Raw genomic sequence first — 25,776 nt, 5'->3', positions numbered from 1 at the left:
AGAGAGTTCCTAAAGTGGGAGTGTATAGGATAGGTTGGAATAAGTTGAAGGAGAAGGATAGGAAAGAAGCGCGACCGCATACTTTCTCAAGCTTAGGTAGTCCTTTAATTCAGGTCTTTGCCTTGGTATCTGACTGTAGCTATTTCCTATGGCGGGTCATAAGGGACTAGCGCTTTGTCCAACGCTTCCCATAGGCCTCTGGAAGACGCCTTCCACGGGGTGTATTGCATTGCGAGGTTGTCTGCTCCTCTAAGGTAGGTGATCCAGTTGAGCCACTTCTTGTAGGATATTTTTGAGAAGTCTTTCCAGTTGTTCAGCACGAGTTTGATTGCCGCTGTTAGGAGTAGGTTCAGTAGTTCTCTCTCTCCCCCTCTGTGGGAAGGTCTGTTCGAATGAACGCTGTGATGAGAGGCAAAGTTCCTGGTGATTTTGCACATAAAAACATTGTCCATAACCTTATGCCAGAAGATCTTGAGCCTTGGGCACTGGAAGATCAGGTGTTCTAAATCCCCCCCTCCCCTTGCCACAATTCCAGCACGTTGGGTTGTCTCTTAGCCCTAGTGTGTGTAGTCAGGCTGGGGTCCAAAACGTTTTTTTAAAGGAGCCATAATTTGGTTTGGGCGAGAACAGGTGTGATTTTATTTTGTGTGGCCGATGCCCATATCCTTTCCCACTCCTGTTCTTTTATTGGGGGATGTGAGTGTGTGTCCCAGTATCCCTTTGTTTTGTTATTCAGTTTGTGTTTGAGAGGTCTTAGTGTTTTGTATATCTTCGATGCTTGGTGGCCTAGTTTGTTTATGTTCTTTACATATTGGATTATCGAGGGCGTGGTGTCTTTTAGTTTTGATTTTGTTATGGCTGTCGTTATCTTTAGAAACCTGTACAGATCTAGGTCTTGTTGCTGGTGGCTTGTCTTCAATTCAGCGAATGTGATTGATGTGTTTCCCTTTTCTAGTTGATGCGGGTGTGAGATGCCTTTCTCTATCCATGTGTCGAATCTAAGGGTTCTCCCTCTGTATTTAAGGTTGTTGTTCCCCCAGATTGCTTCTGGTTTTGAGCCTTTGATACTGACCTCCATTCTGCTGTCGAGTTTTAACAGTGCTATTTTGGTATTTCTCAGTATAGGGTTGTTCGCGTGTGGGTATGCATTTGTTGTTAGCAAGGCTAGTGGGTTCAGGTTGTTCAGAATGGCCTTTTCTACTTGAAACCACACCGGTGTATATTCCGGTGTTTGATCTACCCACTGTATGCTTTGCTTGGCAATGAAAGCTAGTAGGAAGAGCTTGAAATCCGCTAGGTTCACCCCTCCTTGTGTTTTCGGTAATCTTAGTTTTTTATGCTTATCCTTGCTTTCTTATCCCTCCACAGGAATTTGGTGCACAATTTATCTACCCTTTGGTGGAAGTCATCTGTTAGGAAGATGGGGATCATCCCCGATAGATAATTTACCAGGGGTGTGATCATCATTTTTAGTGTTTCAATTCGTCCCCACCATGTCATAAATTTTGGTGACCAGTCCTCTAAATGTTTCTTTATCATTATCAGTAGAAGTTTCTCATTGTGTTGTATTGTGGTTAGTAGGTAGCTACCAAATAGTATACCCAAGTATTTGATATAGTTGGTCTGCCAGGTCAGCCCTGAGTTTCCCAGGACTTCTCTGGAACAGAAGATATTCAGCGGCTTGCACTCAGATTTGTCTTTATTAAGCTTGTACCCTGAGTGGTCCGAGTAATCTTTTATCGTGGACAATAGCGCTTCTATTGATGCCTGGGGTTGCTCTGTCATTATCAGAATATCGTCTGCGTAGGCTGCCAGTTTTATGTTCATTCCTTTAAAGTTTATCCCCTTGATATTTTCATTTACTTTTATGTCCTTAATGAGAGGTTCTAGCGCCAGGAGGAAGAGTGACGGTGAGAGTGGGCACCCTTGTCTGGTCCCTTGTTGTAACGTGAATGTGTCAGAGAGCGAGCCATTTATCACGATGCGGGCCGTGGGAGACTGGTATAGGGCCATTGTCATTCTGACAAAGACTTCTACCAAGTTGAAACTGTACATGCATTGTTCTAGGAAAGCCCACGGGGCGTGGCTTGGATGGCAGAGCTAATGGCTGCCTGATCCTGCCGATGCGCCGTAACTGAGCAAGCGAAGGGAGTTTACTCCGATGAACAGCGAACCGCCAAGAAAAAGGGACACAGCAGGGGGCATCGGAACTCACACGCCATAGAGTGATACCATCGTGGAGAGGTATGAACGCCCCGAAATGCTAAGAAAAGCAAAGTTAAGAACACGGATGGAGGGCTGAGGCATCCAAGATGGCGCCCACAAGAAACAACGGAGGAAACCGAAACTAAAAACGGTCCCCCAGCTACACAACCACGAAGGAGCAAGGAGTAAGGAACAAAGACCGACCCTCAGCGGCCAGAGGTGAGAGGGGGGTAGCGGGCGAGGCAAGCACTGGAATAAAGAGCAGCGCTGCTCAGAGTGCCCACCACACAAAAAGATCGCGCGTACAGCGATATCCCCCGCTCCTACCTCTGGAGTCACCGCCTGAGTAGCGGGAGTCTATCGGAGCCGCACGCGACAGAGGAGGGGAGACATCGGGGGAAACGGACGAGGGGAAAATAAGAGACAAAATGGCGGAAGAAGGGAAAAAAAAGCGAAACAGCAATTCCAGACCACTTGAGACCAATTTCTAATATCCCTCTTCTTGCAAAAGTGCTGGAGAAATGTGTGCAGCTACAACTAAGCCAACATATCGCTAATTTCAAATTGCTTGACGATTTCCAATCTGGGTTCAGGCCTGGGCACAGCACTGAAACTACTATTCTTCACATCGTTGATGAAGCTCTCCAAGCCCTTGACCAATGCAAAACCTGTCTCTTGATCCTTCTGGATCTTTCTTCGGCATTCGACACAGTCAACCAAGAGCATCTTCTCGAACGCCTCGAACACAGGATGGGTCTAAGAGATACCGTCATCAAATGGTTTGGTTCCTTCCTCCAGAACAACACCCAGAGATTAGTAGTCATCAACCTATCTGCTCCTTCCCAGATATCTATCGGTGTCCCTCAAGGCTCTACTCTGTCCCCTACCCTCTTCAATCTCTACCTTGAACCATTAGCTGAAATTCTTCGCACGGCCAACATCTCCTTCCACTTGTACGCAGATTATACTTAGATATACATCAGAATCTCTTCTCTTGAGGAGATTACCCATCTAAATCTTGAAACTGACTGCGCAATGGTTCGCCAATAACCAGCTCAAACTGAATGCCCAAAAAACGGAGCCCCTGCTCATCTCCCCCCCCCTAATAACTCCAAGGTCATCCTGGAATGGATTAATTCGATCACAGCACTCAACTGCACACCGACCATAGTGGATTCTGCCAAATCTCTCGGTATAACCGTGGACAGCAACCTGAATATGCGTGAACACATCAACTTGATGGCCAAAACGGCCAGGTTCCATATGAGATACTTGAAAAAACAAACTCTTCCTTGAAACGGCGGACCTAAAAACCGCAGTTCAGGAGTTAGTTATCTCCAGAATTGAATATGGCTGCTCTACCCTATCTGGCCTGCCAAAGACTTCCACAGTCCCTCTAAAAGCTTGCCTCAATGCAGCTACTAGACTCAGAAGATAAACATTTGAGGACTATCGGCCTAGTAGGCTTTTTGTGTTCAAAAATGAATGTTAAGTAATGATGGTTCATATTTTCACATTTATGGCTGTTAATATTTAAATGTTTGAAGGAGTTTGCCCCCGAAACAAGCACTGATTGACAGACTGACTTGGACCCAGTTGATCCCAACCGTCTTCAAAACTCTGAGCAGAAGAGCAAGTGGCGGGTAGGTGTACAGAAGTCCTTTGCTCCAATTCAGAGGGTGCACTTGGTTAAACTACACCATGCAATACTGGTTACATAGCACATTCTAGCGTGGCAGAAAGATCTAGCCAGGGTTCTACCCACTGGTTAAAAATGCCCTGTTCCACCTTGTAATGTAGCTGACACTTGTGATCTACCAGACAAAGTGCGCTTAGATCCTCCCTCTTGGCATTAGGGAACCCCACTGGGTGATTGACAACCTGGCAAATGTCCTGGTGCTCCAACCACCTCCAGCGACGCAGGGACTCCTGGCACAGCACCGCACCCAGCCCAGATTGTTGCAGTGCCACATGGTAGTAGTGTTATCAATGTGAACCTGCACCAGCCTCCCCCCTGAAAGGGGGCAGGAAACCCTCGGAGACAGATGAATGGACAACAGCTCCAGAAGACTGACGTGGAGCTGGCCTTTTACTGAAGAGCAAAGTTCTCTGCCCTCCAGTTCCCCCAAGTACCCTCTTCATCCCCTCCCCAAACCCAGCAGTGAAACAACTATGATCACTGTCAACTCTGAGTGGGGAAGAGAGAGTTGCCTGGGCAGGACAAACTGGTTGGTCAACCGCCACTGAAAACCTTTAGCTCCCTCCTCCAAGATCTGGAGAGCTTCGAAAAGGTAGTCTTGTTGATAGGCCCCTGTAACTTCAAATTCCACTGTAGAGCCTGCAAGCTATCTTACCTTTAAAGCATTCCAAAGTGGAGTCAATGCTCTCACTAGAGAAACTGAACTAATCAACCAGTGAAGCCTGCATGTCACCAGAGAAACCATTAGACTCCATCCCGACGAAGGACCACACTGGAACCAACCCCCATGCAAGTCAATCTGTGGCATACAAACCTGAGCGGAAAGTTATTTGCCTACGTCTTGTCCATTGTGTATAGCCTGGGCCGCAGAGGTCCTCTCAGCTTTGGAGACTAATGGCTAGATCTCACTGATGCAATGAACAAACAAGCAGACTGCACTGACAGACCACAGCTCCAAACTAGCTGAAGAAATCATGCTCTTGCCATATGAATCAATCCTTTAGATTTATTTTCTATTTGGAGGAGGGGGAATCGATTTGGATTCACTTTATTGGTCTAAGCCTACCCAATAGGACTCTCTGGAATGTGATACTTGCAGAGACAATCACGGTCACCTGGTGCTAGTCAATGACATCTGGTCACCTGATTCTTCAAAGGTGGGTAAGAACATTGTGAGAAGTTGGCCGGATGTATGATGTCACTAGTTCTAGTGTACACCTTATATCAGTCCAAATACCCTTATGGTGATTGGTTGTAAAGTCAACCTTATAGACCAGCTATCCTAGTGGTAGCATGGACAAGAGCAGTCTTAGGCTAAACTCTGAATGGCATGTGAAGCCAGCTGTGATACCATATATAATCCCTTGAATACCAAATGAAAGGACACCACAACAGATATATATATAAAATAAAGTGTATTTATTCTAGACAAACCCTCAGCACTCTTTATGAGATTAGAGGTAAGTACAACACAGTCTTATTTAAGCATACATTAAGTCACACAGGTAAGTAATACAGTTAGGCCCTAGGGGCCACGCAAACCATATACTAAGTAAGTGGTATAAGGACCACGGTCACGGAAATAGAATAGGCCTAGGGAATCGCTGGGGCTACACTACACTAGCGTTAGTTAGGAAGTGGGAGGCCCACGGGATTCGTGTGCAGAGTGGAAACACTCACGCGTAATGCGTAAAAGTCACTAGCAATAGTACAGTTTAGAAAACGATAGATTTAGGACACTTCCGGAGTAGCTAGGAAGTCGAGACTGGAAAACTAGACACTAGGATAGTCACTATCCTGATGAGCACCGGAGTACCCAAGTTACCTAGCCCACAGGCTGCGGGTGCATAGGGGGTGAGGATGCGTCGGTTTTCGTCGTCGACTCCTATGGATGCCTGAAGAAAGATGCTGACAGGCAGTCAGTGAAGAGTGTCCGGTGGATCCCAAGGCTGGGATCAAGAAGAGAGGAGACCTGCAAGCAGAAGGGACAGAGTCAAGGTCACTAGCCAGTGACCACGTGGAACCAGGAAGGAACCAGGCGATGTCGTGAAGTTTGCAGGTGAAGGTGAAGCTTGTCGCTGCAGCCAGGAGGACCAGGAAGCGTCGAGGACGACCAGGACCAGGAGGCGAGCTGTCCCACGAAGGCTCTTGCTGTCGGCGGCGTCGAAGTTGGACTAGGACTTACCAAGCCTTGGCAAGCGGAACCCACGAAGAACGGAGGACTTGCTTCTGGTGCAGACCAGGAAGGTCTGGGGTGCTTCTTCTTTGCAGAGAAGCGGGAGCCAGTCTGGAGGAGCCAAACCAGCGCAGAAGATTTCAGGGTGCGTCATCACAAAGGCCACTAGCCAGCGGGCAAGCAACCGGACAGACGCGGCAAGCAGGAAAATGCAGAAGGGCCCCACGCAGGACTCGTGGAGTGTGGGGGGCTGATCTTCGGTGCAGATGGTGCTTGGGGTTGGGGCTTCTCAATCCCCGGTGCACAACTTCGAGGGTGCCTCAGAAGCAGCGCTTGAAGTTACTAGCCACTTTTCCCAGGTAGCCGGTCCCACGTCGCTCGTCGCCTCCACGGATCTCAGCTTTGCTGTGGATGTGGATCAGGGTCGGAGAAGTCTGGAAGTCAAGGCTCTGGTCGGGCTCTGCAGTCGGTTCCTCGTAGAACGTGGGCAAAGCAAAGGGTAGTCTCTTGATGGTGCCTGTTTGCACAGGGTAGCCACTCCTTGGCTACAAGGGAGATTCTTCAGTCTTCTTCTTTCGTCGAATGTCGAAGGTCCAGAGTTTCTGTTCAAGTTTGCAGGTTCAGGATAATCTAAAGTCTTGAGGCCCAACTCCCACTCTTATACTAATCTGGGGGGCTGGGATACCTGCTAGGTCACGCCTTATGGGTGGGACCTGGGAGGGGGTGGTTACACCCACTTCCCTTTGTCCAGTTTCGCGCCAGAGCTGGGGCTGGAGTGCCCCAGCGCCGGTTTGAACTGGACTATGCAAGGAACACCTTGTGTGCCCCAGGCATGTCTCATTCCTTTCAGCCCACCCTGCCCCAATACACTAAAGGCTGTCTGGGGAGATGCTAGCACCTCCCCAAGCAGGAAACCTATTGTCCAGGCCTCCCTGGCTGGGATCACTCCCAGCTGCAGGAGGTCAGACTTGTGTCGTGGCAGCAGCATCCATTTTGTGATGCTGAGGCTTTGGTCAGAGGCTAACAGTGAAGTATGATTTTAACATGTCTTTCCCTCTAGAAGGGGGGGATAATATCCTCATGTCCAGAAATGGCATGGGGGTATTATTCCACAGTGTTAGACACCTTACACGACATGTTTCGATAAAGCCAAACCATAGTTACCATAACCGTTTAAGATTATAAGGCACTTTAAGAGTATATGGTAGGCTATATCATAGAACAGCTATAAGGACTGGGTTCCGAAAGCTGCAGACAGGTTCAGCTCATGCTAGAGCCCCATCTCACATGTTACCAAGCACTCTGCCTCCAGGATTGTTAAGGCCTGCCATAGGAGTGACTGATAGGTACACATGTGTCTATATGTAAGTTAGGTATAGGAATACTACACCTAAGCAAGGGGTGATTACACGACCTTGCCCCAGCTGAGTGATCAGCCAGTTGTGTCAAAATGGAAGGCCAGGCCAGGGGTGGCATAATACATGCTGCAGCCCCTGGTAGGCCTAGGGTACACCTATGCCCTGGGTACCTAGGGTACACTGTACAGGGTCCAATAAGGTGATCCTTACCAATTGGTTATGTACCTAGGGTACATGGAGTCCATTTTAAAGAGAGAGCAGACAGCCTGAGACCCTGAATGGCAGGATCTCAGGCCAACTAAGTCGAAAAACCAGCTAGACACTAGGCAAAAAGTTGGGGGTAATCATTGTCAGATATCCACCTTCCTACAAACATGATTTCTACCAGGTAGTTATAAGAGGTTCTGTAAAAGCATCACTGAATGGAAGCAAGGGCTCAGATGTTGCAGGCCCACACTTAAGTACTTCCATCAAACGATAGTTTTAGTCTCAGTAGAATAAAGTTGTAGCTCTAGCACCCCAGCTGCTCTCCAAACCACTACTGAGAATTAGGCACTCTTCTACATTGAGAATAAGGCACTGTTCTATGTTGGTGGCCCATGGTGCGAGTAAAGCTCTGTCCCGGGGGAGCAGTCAAACCCACAGGTATTTAGAACATCAAGGTTAAAAGCATCCTCAGTGTAATGAAGAGGAAGCAAGTCATCCCTTTTACCTCTATCAACATGCTGGAGTGCAACCTGCTCTGCCACAGGATCAGAGTCGAAGACAAAAAGATAAGAGTCTCTGTTGGTAGCTGCGATGTAGTAGAGGCACAGGATTAGAGTTAGGGTGCATTACGACCAGTTGCATTTTTTTAAATTATACAGTGAGACATTGGTCAAGCTCGGATTGACATTGGTTCGGGATCCTACATAGGAATTAACACTGGGTCATCTTTCATAGGCATCAGGGTGGAGGGAAGTGGCAGAGGAGTGTGAGAGAAAGTCTGTACCGGAGTCCGTACATGCCCAGTAACAGGTAGCAAGGGAACAGACAGCCCCAGGGCAGGAGCCATCGACAGTGACCCAACTAGATGCTTCTGTGGTGCCTTGAGGCCCAAAGCTACACCAGCAGGAGCTGAAGTACACTGACTACTATCTGTAGCATGGCTTCTTTTAAGATGTTAATCAGCTACAAGTTCAACAAAGGCCAGAGAACCTCTGGAATGGTCAGGAACAGCTGAAGAATCAGCTCAGTGACAGACGACCTTGATGGTGTGACTTGCCTCTTGACGCCTTCACTCCCTCTCCTTGGAGCCTGAGTGGAGGGATGGGATGGCGTCCAGCTTCACTTTTTTGTGTGCGTTTTGAATTAGACTTACTGAAAGACTTCCAGCGGGAAGCAGAATGGTTGCGGGAAAGACTAAGATACAGAAAGAGTCCAGGACCATACGTAAAGGCCACAACTGCTTCTCACATCTTATCGGCGATATAGCTGCACCCCTCCCCCCCCCCCGCTCTTGAATTGCTTTCAGATGCACAATGGTGCACTTATCAAATCACTTGGAGTAAAATCCAGACATCAAAGACTTTTTCGTTTGTTAGTAGGTTCAGATTTGTTGATGTCCTAATTAAGGGGTTTCTTTAATTATCCTATTGGTCTTGGATAAAACGTTATCTTAACAATTCATGGCAGTTACAAAGAATTTAACAGCTCAATGTTCATCAAGTATCAAACCTGTTCTTTCACAAGAAACTGAGCAAATATTACTTATTCAAAACCCACATTGTGCAATACTTAAAATACTCTGCTTGCACTGCATTCTGTTTTCAAGAGCCACACATTAAAAGCTCCTGCAACCACAATCCCTGCTACAGTGTCATGAGTGGAATCAAGAGATCAAGCACTTCGGCCTCAAAAGCATTCAACACTAAGCAATGTGAAATTGTTTGTGGAAGGTAAATTTGCCTATGAAGCAACTGTTTCTGCACTCTAAAAATAGGAACATGCAAAGTCTAAGAAAATTAATTTAGATCACATGATTGAGCTTGCCAAAAACAGCAGCCCCACATCATGGGTGAATAAAACAAGTTGTCCGAAAGAGTTGGAGTGACTAACAAGTTACTTAATTTCGGTAACGATATATCTGAAAGAAACATTAGTGTTAGATTCCTTACCTTCTTAGAATATCCCCAGGCGTCAGACTGGATCCGGAAAGTTTGCTAGCAGTACCTCTGCGCATCAGAATGTGGCATCGTGCGGCTCCGCGTCCTTCACTTGCGTCGTATGCGCCGAGATGACGTCACGGAAACTACTTTGTTGCAATACCACATTGCGGTGGTGTTGTCTGTGAACACCTGCACTACCTGTCCCCGGACAGAGGGAAGGAAGGCTTTCAGAGCAAGTCAGATCGCCCGCAGCTCCAGAAGGTTGATATGGAGCCGGGACTCCGTCGGAGACCTGAGGCCCCTGATCTCCGCCTCTCCCATGTGGCCACCCCATCCCAGGAGGGACGCATCCGTCACCACTGTGAACTCCGGTGGGGGAAGGGAGAGGGATCTGCCATTGATCCAATTGCGATTCGTGAGCCACCACTGCAATTGACGTGCAGTACCCTCGGAGATCTGGACGTGATTGGACAGGTTGCCCTGATGCTGTGCCCACTGACACTTCAGGTCCCACTGCAGAGCCCGCATATGCCATCTAGCATGTTGCACTAGCAGGAGGCCAGCAGGCCCAGGAGCCGGAGGGTCATCCTGACTGAAACCCGGGATAGAGGCTGAAAGATCAGAATCATACTCTGAATATCCCGGATCCGCTGTTCGGGAGGATAGACCCGAAACTGCGCCAAATCCAGAACCGCTCCGATGAATTGGAGCTTCTGAGAGGGACTCAGGTGCAACTTCGGAACATTGATGGAAAACCCCAGCAAATGCAGGAGGTCGGCCGTAGTCTGGAGGTGTGAGACGACCGTTTGGGGCGAGCCCTCCTTCAACAACCAGTCGTCTAGATAGCGGAAGACTGAGACCCCCGATCTGCGCAGATGAGCTGTGACCACTGCCATCACTTTCGTGAACACCCAAGGGGCGCTGGTAAGTTTAAAGGGGAGCACGGTAAACAAAACGCTCGTAGCCCACCATGAACCGCAGGTAACGCCGGTGGGCTGGCAGGACGGGAACATGAAAATAGGCATCCTGCAAGTCCAACGCTACCATACAGTCTCCTGAATCGAAAGCAGACAAGACCTGAGCCAAAGTCAACATCTTGAAGTTCTCCTTCCGGAGGAAGCGGTTGACGTTCCGAAGGTCCAAGATGGGACGCAGACCCCCTTTGTCCGTCTTGGGGACCAGAAAATAGTGGGAATAACAACCACTCCCTACTTCTGGCCCAGGAACGCACTCTATGGCCCCCTTGGTCAAGAGGGCCGTGCCTTCCTGCTGGAGACGTACCAAGTGTTCCCCCGACATGCGGTGGTACTGAGGTGGCATAGCTGGAGGGGTGGACTGAAAGGGAAGGGAGTAACCCTTGCGGTTGATCTGCAACACCCACTTATCCAATGTGATAGCGTGCCAGTGGGGGAGGTGACGGTGGCGGATGCTGCCATCCACTGGCATGGGGTGCCCCCCAAAGCTCGGATTAGGAAGGTTTGGAGGTAGAAGTGGCGGAGGTGGACTGAGCCCCACACTGATTCCTAAACCTGCCCCTGCGGAAACCGCGGCCGCACTGAGGCTGGGTCTGCACAGGCTTGCTGAAGGAACGTGCCTGGGTGCCCCTGCTGTGGCCACGAAAGTAATGAAAACCAGGAGTGGCTGGGCTTTTCGTGTAAAGACCTAAGGACTTGGCCGTGTCCCGCGAGTCCTTCAAACGCTCCAGCGCACTGTTTGTTTTATCGCCAAACAGGCGAGTGCCATCAAAGGGCATGTCCATGAGTGAGCTTTGGACATCTGGCGAAAACCCGGTAGATCTCAACCAGGAGTGGCGACAAAGCACCACAGTCGTAGCAATTGTCCTACCTAGTGAGTCCGCAGTGTCCAAACCACACCGAATGGCGAACTTAGCCGCATCTTTACCCTCGGCAACAACTTGGGACAGCACAGCTTGGGTCTCTTCAGGACACTGAGGCCACACCTGTTCAACTGTATCCCACACTGCGTGGGAATAGCGACCCAATAGGCAGGCGGTGTTCACCGACCGCAGCCCTAAGCTGGCCGAAAAGAACAACCGCTTGCCGAACTGCTCCAGCTTCTTAGAGTCCTTATCCGGCGGAGCCGTGGGAAAGGCACTCTGGGACGTCGAGGCCGCCGGCCTCCTCTAACTCGTCCGGCCAGTCCTGCTCAGAGTCACACTGACTAGCAAGAGGGTCATCGGACCCCTCCCAGTCATCCTCCACCTCCGCCGAATCTGGTACAGACTGCGGCGGCAGGGCAGGGACCGGGGAAGGAACAAAGTCCTGGGCACGGCGCCGAACCGGCGCCGTGTCCCAATGCGGATCCCAGGTAGGGACAAAATAGTCCTGGAACCTGGGCAGGAGCGGAACAAATGGCATCCACTGCGGCGCCGGAGACGGAGCCGAGGGTGGCGCTGGGGCCCGAGCCGGCAGCGGGGGACCTCGTGGCGCCGCGGCCGGAGCCAGCAGCGCAGGATCCTGCTGCGCTGGGGCCGGAGCCGGCGCCGATGGCTTGACAGGATCCTGACACGGGACCGCGGGCCCAAGGGCGTGCCGGCAGGAGGCCGAGGCCTAAACATGCGGTCCATGGTAGCAAGAAATTCTTGCACCTGTGTGGGAGTCGCCGACGGACCCGGTTAACGTGGGTAGGCCGCGGGACTCCCGGGCTCCGAAGGAGCCACAGGGGCAGAACCCCTGTCCCCCTCATCCGCATCCGGGGACAGACGGGTGGACGTCGTAGAGCAACAGCGCTTCTTCGACTTCTTTTTGTTTCTTCTCCTACCCAAATCCAAGGGTGAAGACTTGGAGCAGGAGGAGCGATGATGGTGGCCCCGCGAGCTTTCTCGAGAGCGGCCCAAGGACCATGAACAGCGCAGGGACGAGTGCCGGATCTCAACCAGCTTCTGGCGCAGCTCCCTCAAGGCCTTCGGGGCCAAGGCCAGACAGTCCACACAGGACCGGGTTTCGTGGTCGCTCTCCAAGCATAAGGGGCAGACTTCGTGGAGGTCCGCCACCGGCATATTGCGATGGCAGGCCACACAAGACTTAAAACCAGACATCCTACGTGCACCAGACTCAAACTTACAGGAGACAAAAGTCTCAAAAAGATAGTCAAAAAGTCACCAAGGTACGTGCTCTAACCGGCTCTGCGCTTACTGGCGCGGAAAAAGAAAGAACTGATGTCAGCGCGCATGGGTGGCGCGTAAGTAGTCTCTGTGACGTCATCTCGGCACATACGTCGTCAGCGACGGACGCGGAGCCGCACGACGCCACCTACTGAAGCGCAGAGGTACTGCTAGCGAAAACTTTCCGGATCCAGTCTGACGCCTGGGGCTATTCGAAGGTAAGGAATCTAACACTAACGTGTTTCTTTCAGATAGAATATTTAAGGACTAATAGTACTTGGGGAGCCCCAGTGAGAAAAGCATATACAAGCATTACAGCCATGAGAGAAATTGGTGCATAAAATCAAATTCAGACAAAAGGATAATTTCATAAAAAGGGTAAAACTTCAAAGCTTTGTCCCCCTAACTAATGAAAAGCATAACCACCTGCAAGTACTTTCAAGTGTTTAAATCAAACAATCTTGGCTGCAACAAATTAACAGTAGGTTACCTGCTCAATTTTCGTTTCAACTTCTTCTTTGAGCTGGTCTCTCTCTACTTTAAGGGAGTCTTGCACCAGTTGCAACTCAGGTTTGTCTTGCGTAAAAGCTTCTGTAGCTTTTTTGAGATTCTGGAGTTGCTGCACAATTTCACATTTTTCATCTTCTACTGCTTTCAGAGCAGTTTCACTGGCTTTTAACTGTTCTTCCAGATGTTGCATCTCAGAAGTAAATCTCTCCTGCAGCTCAGTTTTCTGAAAAAAAAAAACATTTTATTTCATGAGTTTCTCCTGCAGATCTTCCGTTAAAGTGGTCAATTGAGGAAAATTTAAAATTCAAAAAGTCAATCATGGACATCAGATTATTATTTTGTTTCTGGCATGACAGAACCACAGATTCCTCACCTTATGAATATACCCCGGTGCGACACTGGATGCACAAGATTTTTACAACATAGCCTTGGATGCAGGTAGGTTGCAGTGTTAACCCAGGTCAGCATCAGAAGTGACTGATAGAGCTGCTTATAAGTACCACTTAGCGTTACAACAAACAAATGATGGACGGAATGCTGACAATGCAGACATTCTCCCCCAGTCAAGAGATCTGGGTTAAATCCATCGTTCTTTTGCCCACTACACCACCCCAGTTTAGACATGGCCATATGCAAATCAGTCTTGACCCTGTGTCTCATGGGAACAGTCCAGCCCGAACTGCCAAGCCATGTCTTCCCTGGACCGGAATCAAGCATCCGAGGACCGGTTTCTGGCTATCAGCCGTCATCAGCCAGGATAGCTTGACTCCAGTGGCGTAGTGAGCACGGGTCCCACGTCTGGGAATACCCATCCCACTTAGGGCGAAAAACGTTACAACAAACAAATGATGGACGGAATGCTGACAATGCAGACATTCTCCCCCAGTCAAGAGATCTGGGTTAAATCCATCGTTCTTTTGCCCACTACACCACCCCAGTTTAGACATGGCCATATGCAAATCAGTCTTGACCCTGTGCCTCATGGGAACAGTCCAGCCCGAACTGCCAAGCCATGTCTTCCCTGGACCGGAATCAAGCATCCGAGGACCGGTTTCTGGCTATCAGCCGTCATCAGCCAGGATAGCTTGACTCCAGTGGCGTAGTGAGCACGGGTCCCACGTCTGGGAATACCCATCCCACTTAGGGCGAAAAGCGTTACAACAAACAAATGATGGACGGAATGCTGACAATGCAGACATTCTCCCCCAGTCAAGAGATCTGGGTTAAATCCATCGTTCTTTTGCCCACTACACCACCCCAGTTTAGACATGGCCATATGCAAATCAGTCTTGACCCTGTGCCTCATGGGAACAGTCCAGCCCGAACTGCCAAGCCATGTCTTCCCTGGACCGGAATCAAGCATCCGAGGACCGGTTTCTGGCTATCAGCCGTCATCAGCCAGGATAGCTTGACTCCAGTGGCGTAGTGAGCACGGGTCCCACGTCTGGGAATACCCATCCCACTTGGGGCGAAAAGCGTTACAACAAACAAATGATGGACGGAATGCTGACAATGCAGACATTCTCCCCCAGTCAAGAGATCTGGGTTAAATCCATCGTTCTTTTGCCCACTACACCACCCCAGTTTAGACATGGCCATATGCAAATCAGTCTTGACCCTGTGCCTCATGGGAACAGTCCAGCCCGAACTGCCAAGCCATGTCTTCCCTGGACCGGAATCAAGCATCCGAGGACCGGTTTCTGGCTATCAGCCGTCATCAGCCAGGATAGCTTGACTCCAGTGGCGTAGTGAGCACGGGTCCCACGTCTGGGAATACCCATCCCACTTAGGGCGAAAAGCGTTACAACAAACAAATGATGGACGCAATGCTGACAATGCAGACATTCTCCCCCAGTCAAGAGATCTGGGTTAAATCCATCGTTCTTTTGCCCACTACACCACCCCAGTTTAGACATGGCCATATGCAAATCAGTCTTGACCCTGTGCCTCATGGGAACAGTCCAGCCCGAACTGCCAAGCCATGTCTTCCCTGGACCGGAATCAAGCATCCGAGGACCGGTTTCTGGCTATCAGCGTCATCAGCCAGGATAGCTTGACTCCAGTGGCGTAGTGAGCACGGGTCCCACGTCTGGGAATACCCATCCCACTTAGGGCGAAAAGCGTTACAACAAACAAATGATGGACGGAATGCTGACAATGCAGACATTCTCCCCCAGTCAAGAGATCTGGGTTAAATCCATCGTTCTTTTGCCCACTACACCACCCCAGTTTAGACATGGCCATATGCAAATCAGTCTTGACCCTGTGCCTCATGGGAACAGTCCAGCCCGAACTGCCAAGCCATGTCTTCCCTGGACCGGAATCAAGCATCCGAGGACCGGTTTCTGGCTATCAGCCGTCATCAGCCAGGATAGCTTGACTCCAGTGGCGTAGTGAGCACGGGTCCCACGTCTGGGAATACCCATCCCACTTAGGGCGAAAAGCGTTACAACAAACAAATGATGGACGGAATGCTGACAATGCAGACATTCTCCCCCAGTCAAGAGATCTGGGTTAAATCCATCGTTCTTTTGCCCACTACACCACCCCAGTTTAGACATGGCCATATGCAAATCAGTCTTGACCCTGTGCCTCATGGGAACAGTCCAGCCCGAACTGCCAAGCCATGTCTTCCCTGGACCGGAATCAAGCATCCGAGGACCGGTTTCTGGCTATCAGCCGTCATCAGCCAGGATAGCTTGACTCCAGTGGCGTAGTGAGCACGGGTCCCACGTCTGGGAATACCCATCCCACTTAGGGCGAAAAGCGTTACAACAAACAAATGATGGACGGAATGCTGACAATGCAGACATTCTCCCCCAGTCAAGAGATCTGGGTTAAATCCATCGTTCTTTTGCCCACTACACCACCCCAGTTTAGACATGGCCATATGCAAATCAGTCTTGACCCTGTGCCTCATGGGAACAGTCCAGCCCGAACTGCCAAGCCATGTCTTCCCTGGACCGGAATCAAGCATCCGAGGACCGGTTTCTGGCTATCAGCCGTCATCAGCCAGGATAGCTTGACTCCAGTGGCGTAGTGAGCACGGGTCCCACGTCTGGGAATACCCATCCCACTTAGGGCGAAAAGCGTTACAACAAACAAATGATGGACGGAATGCTGACAATGTAGCCAGAAACCGGTCCTAGGATGCTTGATTCCGGTCCAGGGAAGACATGGCTTGGCAGTTCGGGCTGAACTGTTCCCATGAGGCACAGGGTCAAGACTGATTTGCATATGGCCATGTCTAAACTGGGGTGGTGTAGTGGGCAAAAGTACGATGGATTTAACCCAGATCTCTTGACTGGGGGAGAATGTATGCATTGTCAGCATTCCGTCCATCATTTGTTTGTTGTAACGCTTTTCGCCCTAAGTGGGATGGGTATTCCCAGACGTGGGGCCCGTGCTCACTACGCCACTGGAGTCAAGCTATCCTGGCTGATGACGGCTGATAGCCAGAAACCGGTCCTAGGATGCTTGATTCCGGTCCAGGGAAGACATGGCTTGGCAGTTCGGGCTGAACTGTTCCCATGAGGCACAGGGTCAAGACTGATTTGCATATGGCCATGTCTAAACTGGGGTGGTGTAGTGGGCAAAAGTACGATGGATTTAACCCAGATCTCTTGACTGGGGGAGAATGTATGCATTGTCAGCATTCCGTCCATCATTTGTTTGTTGTAACGATTTTCGCCCTAAGTGGGATGGGTATTCCCAGACGTGGAGCCCGTGCTCACTACGCCACTGGAGTCAAGCTATCCTGGCTGATGACGGCTGATAGCCAGAAACCGGTCCTAGGATGCTTGATTCCGGTCCAGGGAAGACATGGCTTGGCAGTTCGGGCTGAACTGTTCCCATGAGGCACAGGGTCAAGACTGATTTGCATATGGCCATGTCTAAACTGGGGTGGTGTAGTGGGCAAAAGTACGATGGATTTAACCCAGATCTCTTGACTGGGGGAGAATGTATGCATTGTCAGCATTCCGTCCATCATTTGTTTGTTGTAACGATTTTCGCCCTAAGTGGGATGGGTATTCCCAGACGTGGAGCCCGTGCTCACTACGCCACTGGAGTCAAGCTATCCTGGCTGATGACGGCTGATAGCCAGAAACCGGTCCTAGGATGCTTGATTCCGGTCCAGGGAAGACATGGCTTGGCAGTTCGGGCTGAACTGTTCCCATGAGGCACAGGGTCAAGACTGATTTGCATATGGCCATGTCTAAACTGGGGTGGTGTAGTGGGCAAAAGTACGATGGATTTAACCCAGATCTCTTGACTGGGGGAGAATGTATGCATTGTCAGCATTCCGTCCATCATTTGTTTGTTGTAACGCTTATAAGTACCACTTAAGCACGGCTATGTAAGTTCCTTCCTTGGCAGTGTCCGCGGCCTTGGACACGAAACCCCACAATGTTAGTATGCAGATTTCTAACCTGTGAGCTTTTCAGAACGCAAAATAAAACATTTCCCAAAATGGGGAGCTGGGAGGGGTCTGTGGTTAGATGGAATATACACCAAAAATAGCTTCACCATAGGTAAATAGCTTTTTTTTCAGGCGGATACTTATATCCACAGATTCTTCATCTTGTGAATAGATACTTAAGCATTACCTCTCATGGTAGTGGGCCGTTGAAATGGTCCTGATCAACAAATCCTGCAAGACCGAAGGTGTAAAATGTCCTTCATGTTGAACCCGGCAATCAAAGCAGTAGTGATTCCTGAATGTGTGAACTGATACCCATTTTGCAGCCTGACAAATATCCAGAACGAGCTCTCTGCATGCCACAGCAGTGGTAGCAGCTTTGGCTTTGGTGGAAGGAGCCACCAGAACTTCTGGAGGTTGCTTCTTAGGCAATACATTGCAGAACCTAAAACAAAGGACTACACATCTAAATAAGGCTCTTTTCTGCACTGCCTTGACATTCTTTCCCCGAGGGAACCCTACAAAGAGCTGATCTTCCACCCAATGTTCTTTGTAAAAACTCATAGCTCTTTTGGGGTCCAAACGAAAAGAACCTTTCCACTTTTGATGGGTGAGAAGGAACAGAAAATGTCAGAAGAGTGATAGACTGTTAAACATGATGAACAAGTTAGTTACCTTCGGTAGAGACATATGTTAGTTGTAGATTTCTTACTTAGAATTTTCCCCAGGCGTCAGTCTGGATCCGGAGATTTTTTCTTCAGCACTACTTCTGCAATCGTGGATGCCAGGATGACGTCGCAGAACTAAATAGACGCCACCTATACACGCTGTCAGATCTTAACATGACCTTCCACGCCAGAAGCGCAGAGCCATGATCAACACTGACCACTGGTGCGTCAAAACTAGGCAGTTTTAGGTGAGTCTCTATCCCTAAAAATCAGTTCGCAAAGCAGGGAGGATGGGTGGGACGGTAGGGAATCTACAACTAACATACGTCTCCACCAGATACATCGTTACCGAAGGTAAATAACTTGTTTATCCGATAGATACGGTTAGTTGTAGATTTCTTGCCTTAGAGTAGATACCACAGCAATACCATCCACGGAGTAGGGTCTGTGAACCAAGATCAAACCAGTAAGTCCTGGAGGACCGAACAGGCCAAGTACCCAACCTTCCAAACTTGGCTATCCAGGCAGTAGTGTCTGGCAAACATATGCAGGTATGCCCACTTTGCTGCCTGACAGATGTCAAGGACTGGAACTCCACATGCTAATGCTGTGGTTGCCACCGTTGCTCTGGTGGGATGAACACGCAACCCCACAGGAGGGTCCTTTTTCAAAGCATATTTTGATGCATGCATAGGACAATCCATAGGGAAATGGTCTGTTTTTTAACCGCCCAACCGTTCTTGGCACCCACATAGCCAATGAAGAGTGGATCATCCACCCTTCACTGCGATAAAAAAAAAACAAAAAAAACAATGCACTTTTTGGGTCCGGATAGTGGAGTCTCCTTGGGAGGAATGCAGGGGTGGATAAAAGATGGGCATTTTTACAGATTGCCCCACCTGAAAAGGCATGACAAACTTAGGAAGGAATGAAGGCTTGGTCCGAAGTGACACTTTGTCCAGCTACACAGATAGAAAAGGGGGCTTAGAAGATAAAGCCTGCAGCTCACTCACTATGCGAGCAGATGTTATGGCAACAAGAAAGGCAGTTTTGAGAGCCAGCAACCTGAGGGGACAGTTATGAAGAGGCTCAAAGGGAGTACACCTAAGAAAGGTGAGAGCCAGATTAAAGTCCCATTGGGGCTCTAGAAAAGGAGATAGAGGGAACAGATGAGTAAGGCCCTTAAAAAATCTGTTAATGAAGGAGATTTGAACAAAGAAGGCTGGTCTGGCAGCCAAAGAAAAGCAGAGATGGCTGCAAGATACCCTTTAAGAATGGCTGCTCCCTACATGGCCAAAGAAAGTATATACAAGAGAACCTCAAAGAGGGGCAGAAAGGGGTTCAACAGCCTTTGCTGTGCACCATGCCACAAATGTGTTCAATCTACAGGTGTATACAGTTTTAGTGGAGGGATGCCTGGCTGTCCAGATAACATTACAGACTTCGGGCGGAAGTTCGAAAGCTGTCAACTGCCACGGCTCAATCTCCATGCAAGGAGGTGGAGACTGGACAGGTTTGGGTGAGGAACCCTCCCTGGCTGCGGCATAAGATCTTTCCAAAGGGGCAGCCTGATCGGAGGATCGATGGCCATGCTCTGGAGGTCAGGGTACCAGACTCTTCGTTCCCAGTACAGAGCTACAAGTATGACTTCAGCCAGGCCGCACTTGATCTTCTTGAGCACTCTTGGCAGAAGTGGTACAGGTGCAAAGGCGTACATGGGGCCGAAGCTCCACTTGCAACAAAAAGTCGCTGAGCGAGCGCCGCCTTGGAAACTCCAACGTGCAAAACTACTGACATTGCGTGTTCTCTTCTGAGGCGAACAGATCTGACCAAGGCTCTCCCCACCGCTGAAAGAGACCTTGCGCCACCTCCGGATGGAGACACCATTAGTGATTGACTAGGCACCAAGCGGAGTTCGTTCGCCTTGGCTTTCAGGGAGCCCACCAGGTGTTGAACCGCCAAGGTCATGTCCTGATGTTCCAGCCACGTCCAGAGGCAGAGAGCCTCTTCACAAAGGATCTTTGACCCCACCCTGACCTGTTTGTTGCAGTACCACATGGCGGTGGTGTTGTCAGTGAACACTGGCACCACTTTCACGCTGAGAGAGGGAAGGAATGTTTCAGTGCAAGTCTGATTGCCCGGAGTTCCAAAACATTGATATGGAACCGGGACTCTGCCGGCAACCAGGCGCCTCTGTTCTCCGCCTCTCCAAGGTGGCCGCCCCATTCCAAATGTGACGAGGAAGGGAAAAGGGGGGAAAAGGGGGGAAAGGGGGGGAGGAAGGGGGGGGGGAAGGGGGGGGGGGGGAAGGGGGGGGAAGGGGGGGAAAGGGGGGGAAGGGGGGGAAGGGGGGGAAGGGGGGGGGAAGGGGGGAGAGGGGGGAGAAGGGGGGAGAAGGGGGGAGAAGGTGAGAAAAGGGGAAAGGGAAGGCCTCTGGACCAATCTTGGTTTGTTAGTCAACACTGCAGTTGGTGCGCAGTTGCCCGGTATTGCCTGGAGAGGGGGCAGGAGACTCCAAGCCTCAGCAATGTGTGCGGCTGCTGCAGCACAGAGTCACCATCACTTTTGCGCTCGGAAGCGCTTCATTAGCAGCGCAGGGCTCCCGTAGCGCAGGAAACACCGTATTGACTGGAGAGGCGGCAGGAGACTCCAAGGGCCAGCAACGCTTGCGGCTGCTGCCGCATAAAGCCATTGTCACTTGTGTGTCCGGAGGCGCTTCATTAGCAGCTCGGGGAGGCGCACGGGCCAAAGGCGGGCCTGTCTGAGCGCATCCTTGGCCGATCGAGGCTGGGCTGGGCCTACTCTTGGTTGGCGTAGAAGATCTTATGCAACCATATTCATCTTGAAGGGCCCGGTTATTCGTTTGGACGCCATGCAAGCAGCAGTGCGGCTGAAGCTCCAACAGTGAGTACTTGGTAGTCATTGCCCTGCTTTTTGGTTTCTGGAGGTCCTTTTGAACTTGGGTACAATGAGTAAGAGGAAGGCAGCCCCTGCGAGTACCCAGTCTGGCACGAAACATGCAACCATTGATTATTTTTTGGAGAAAGCAGTGGGGGCCATCTCAAAAGAAATAGATAGGGCAGAGAGGAGGTTTTCCTTGAACTTGGGTGGCCCCCTCTCCCCTCGCTTGGCGAACTCTCGGACATGGCCAAACAAAAATTCCTGGAAGGAGCACCAGGGGCAGTCCTGGTGGTTTCAGATGCCTCCAGCCCCAGTAACCCTACTCCGGAATCCAACAACAAGAAGGCGTCTACTGCTTCTGATCAGGGAGCGGAATTGGGGGGGCCCTAGCACCTAAGAGGCTACTGCGAGTCAACAAGAAGTTTGAGACTGTAAAGAGAGGGGAGGGAACTGCAAATATCAATCTAAGCGGCGTAGAAGAGTTCTGGGCTCCTTTAAAACAAAAAATTATCGAAGTACTGACTGATCTATTGACCAAGCTCTGTAATGAACTCACAAAAGTAATGTCAGACTCTAGAGCTACACTAGGTTGAGTAGTTCCTCTATTAACCAAGCACCCCGACTGCCATCTCACAGCAACCAACAGTACAAATTGGAATCTCCCCTCCAGATATTCCAAGCAATAGCCAGACCCTCATTGCTAATCCGAGTGCAACGGGAGTTACGAACCATGAATCTGAAGTTTTGGGTACCCGGCCTCGACCCTTCAAACTCCGCCCATGCGATTTGGACCTGACTTATCAGTGCCAACCGACACAGCAACGAGAAGTAGCAACAGATGAACTATTTGCCATCAATAGTCCTGGTTTACCAGAAATTGATCTTCCCCCAGCCTGCTGCCCTTACACAGTGGTCTTGGTAGGGGTACCAGGTCTTGGTCCTCAAAGGGACAAACCCACTGACCAACTGATCCATAAAGTAACACACTGGTTAAGTAAACACACCAGACTTAAAATGGAAGACCATAGGCATATTCTGGTGGGTAGGAGGGTTTCTTGGATTGGACGGTCTAGGAAAACATTTGAGGGTGATAGTCACATTTAGATTTCAGAACTGGCATGAAACATCTTGCAAAAAGAACAATTGATGGACAGAATGCTGGACAATGTCTTACAGTAACTCCAGTACAGAGATCTGGGCCTAAATTGATCGTTTGTTGCTCCCCATGCCATTCTAGTTTGAACCCAGCCATACACAACTCAGTCTTGACCCTGTGCCTAATGGGAACAGTCCAGCCCGAACTGCGAGGCCCTCCCTGAACCGGAAACAAACATCCTAGGACCCGTTGGGGGGTTTCACCCCTCAGACAGGATAGCTTGACTCCAGTGGCATGGAGAGCACGGGACCCACGTCTGGGCATACCCGTCCCACTCGAAGCGACATGTGCAAAAAGAACAATTGATGCACAGAAATCACAACAATGTCGTACATTCACCGCAGTACAGAGATCTAGGCCTAAATGCATCTGTTTTTTTGCTCCCCATACCATTCCAGTTTGAACCAAGCCATATGCAAATCAGTCCTGACCCTGTGCCCAATGGCAACAGTCCAGCCCAAAACATCTTGCAAAAGACCTCCCAGCCCCTCTATCTTGAATCTGGTATTAAGTCACTACCACTGGGTTTCTTTTATAGGCCCACCTATAACGCCATGACTTGCAACAATGCCTCAACCCAGGAGGGGGGTCTCTTTTTCCTTTGGGGGAATACAGACCAAGCTTAACCCCTATGGTCCCCTGAGAGACCTTAATGACCCAGATTGATAGCGAGAGTGCAAGGGTAAAAGTAAAGCCAGTGTCATGCCTGTGGAATCACCGACAGAGACCGGTGATTAGGAAGATACAGCCTGGTGTAAACGCAGGCCATCATTTTAGTAGCTTAAGCAACACTGGGCCTGGTAGCCCAATGGGGGGGGGGGGGAGAGTTACAATGTGCCACTTTTAAACCATACCCAGGGTAGGGGGGAAATCTAAATTGTATTTCATGGAATGTGGAAGGTTTAGCCACAAAATTTGCTAATAAGAGGCTCAGATTTATCTGTTTTTTTTATTTTATTATTTGCATTCAGGAGACCTGAGAGATTGAAAATAATGTTTTCCTGGCGGGTTCTAAAATGTTTTTCTGCTGGCAGAGGGTTTAAGAACGGGAAGAGCAAGGGGTGGTTTAATCATCTTCATGGACCTCAGGATCTGTGGATCCGTGAAGCACCTGAACTGGAATTCCAAAGTAGCACATGGCATCAAATTAGTGGTTGTCAAATCGCTTTGGTTCGCATTAATCAATTTTTATAATGCGAAACGGAAGAACCATGGGCCCACAAGCCTTGTGGAATTAAGTGGTCACCTTGAGTTAATACAGGGTGAAGGACTACCGCAGGTGCATCTAATTTTATTAGGAGATTTTAACTGTCATTTATGCCGAGACCTAGCACTGAATTCGCAAGATTGGTCCACATGTCGGATATGGGAAGGATTGCACATGGAGCATTTCTCAGAAAGGTGTGAACTGAATGCTCTCCTAAACACTCATGCCTTAACATATACCCAGGATTTGATTTCTAATCCCTTTGATTCTCCTGTGCCTCCGACCTACAAAGGCTGGGGATGCGCAACAATTATCAAATTCATTTTTATTTCCCTTTTATCTTGGAGCGGTTTATATCTTCATTTAACATTCAACACAGTCTTTTTAGTGATCACAATCTTTTGACTGTGGTGCTCGAAGTGCCGGGCAACCAGACTGTGCCTCTTAGGGTAAATGTGGGCGCCATTTCTGCAACTGATTAAGGGAGGCACCTAAGGTTGTTACAGTTGGACACAACCGCTTTTAATCATCCTCTGTTTAGAACAAGACAACGGGGGATTTTAAAGTGTTTAGACTCGTTAGACCCTGGAGAAGAAACCATACATGCGTTTATTGCAATTGTGCAATCAATCGCCAGTTTATTAACAGTCCCGGTAGTCACCACTCGCTTTGAATTCCTGAGATGGTTTGATAGCATATGCTCCCAGGCTCTGCAGCAACTCAAGATGTCTGTGAAACAGACCCCACGCGACAGATCCTGGGTGGCAACTTGTCACAGTACCTATAAGGGGGCCATCAAGGGCCAGAAGTGCTTGCTACAAAAACAAGCCTGGGAGTAGTTAATAGAAGCATGCGAACAAAGGGACTGCACGCTTTTCTGGAGGGTCATCAACAGCCCCTGTTTCTCAGAGCCGGAAAAACAGGGACTAAGCATTATCATTAGCTCGGAGCAATGGAAGGCTCATTTTGAGGGAGTTTATAATCATGGACACAGCGAACAATACTTTAAGGACCGAAATCCCCTTTCTAGAGCTGGATCCATCACCTTGACTAGGTTAGGTTGGGCATTGAGGGATTGTCCCAGAACAAGGCCCCCGGACCGGACGGGATTCCTCTAGACCTTTTTCGTGACTATACAGATGTCTGGGCCTCGGTTTTAACCAAGGTACTAAACGCTGCAGTAACAACAGTAATACCTCCCTCGTAGTCCACTGCCACAATTGTCCCGATTTTCAAGAAAGGGGACAGGAACAATCCTCATTGTTACAGTCCTGTATTCCCTATCAATTCCACTGTTAAAGTCCTTGGCCGGGTCTTATTTAATAGGCTTTCCGATTGGGCGGATACTAATTGAATCATCTCGGAAGCACAATATGGGTTCCGCTGGGGAAAGTCAACAATAGACCAATGCCTAAATCTTCATCTTTTAATCTCGAAATATATGAGAGCCAAAACTGGAGCTCTATTCCTGGGTTTTATGGACCTCACCTCAGCATTTGACCGGGTGAACCACAGTAAACTGTGTAAAACCCACCTGTCCGACGTGATGATGTGCCAGTGGGGGAGGTGATGGTGGATCCTGCCGCCTCCTGGCAACTGGTGGGCCTGAAAGGTTAGACTAGGAAGGTTTGGAGGCTGCTGCAGAGGGGGCACTGGTGGACTAACCTGTCCACTGGCCACCAGATCCATGGCGCTGGGTCCCACTTTCCCGGCTTGCGCCGGCCTGTTGCCCTGGGTGGAATGTGGTGGGCACCCCTTCCGTAGCCACGAAAGAAGCGAAAGGCAGACTGCACAGGGCGCGAGGACCATGGATCTGGGCGTAGCCCTTGAAGCGCTCAAGTGCGTTTTCTGCCCTGTAGCCAACAGGCGACGGCCATCAAAGGGCATGTCCAAAAGAGTCGATTGGACATCCCCAGAGAAGCCAGTGGACCTCAGCCAAGTGTAGCGTCTCAGGGCTAACGACGTAGAAATCATCCCGCCCAGCGAGTCGCCAGTGTCCAGCCTACAACGGATGGCAAACTTTGCAGCGTCTCTACCCTCGACAAGCGCATGGGAGAGTACAGTCTGGGCCTCCTAAGGGCAATGTGGCAGCACTTGCAAGACCGTATCCCACACCGATTGGGAATAACGGCCCAAGAGACATGCAGTGTTCACCCACCGCAGTCCTCAGCTGGTGGAAGAAAACATCTCCCAAGATGGTCCAGC

The 25,776-nt window shown here is 49.8% G+C and overlaps 1 protein-coding gene across 2 annotated transcripts in view; it reads right to left on the bottom strand.

The window, feature by feature from the left end:
• The window catches only part of CENPE (centromere protein E), a 1,911,253-nt gene that overhangs the window by 1,322,084 nt on the left and 563,393 nt on the right, over window positions 1-25,776 (bottom strand). For both annotated transcript variants that reach the window (XM_085641421.1, XM_085641422.1), the window contains exon 32: window positions 13,200-13,442. In XM_085641421.1, coding sequence (XP_085497547.1) covers window positions 13,200-13,442 — 243 coding nt within the window. The remainder of the gene's footprint in view (window positions 1-13,199; window positions 13,443-25,776) is intronic.

Source organism: Triturus cristatus, chromosome 2_2 (assembly GCF_964204655.1).
Source record: "Triturus cristatus chromosome 2_2, aTriCri1.1, whole genome shotgun sequence".
Taxonomy (NCBI): domain Eukaryota; kingdom Metazoa; phylum Chordata; class Amphibia; order Caudata; family Salamandridae; genus Triturus; species Triturus cristatus.
This window is presented reverse-complemented; position numbering and strand designations above follow the sequence as displayed.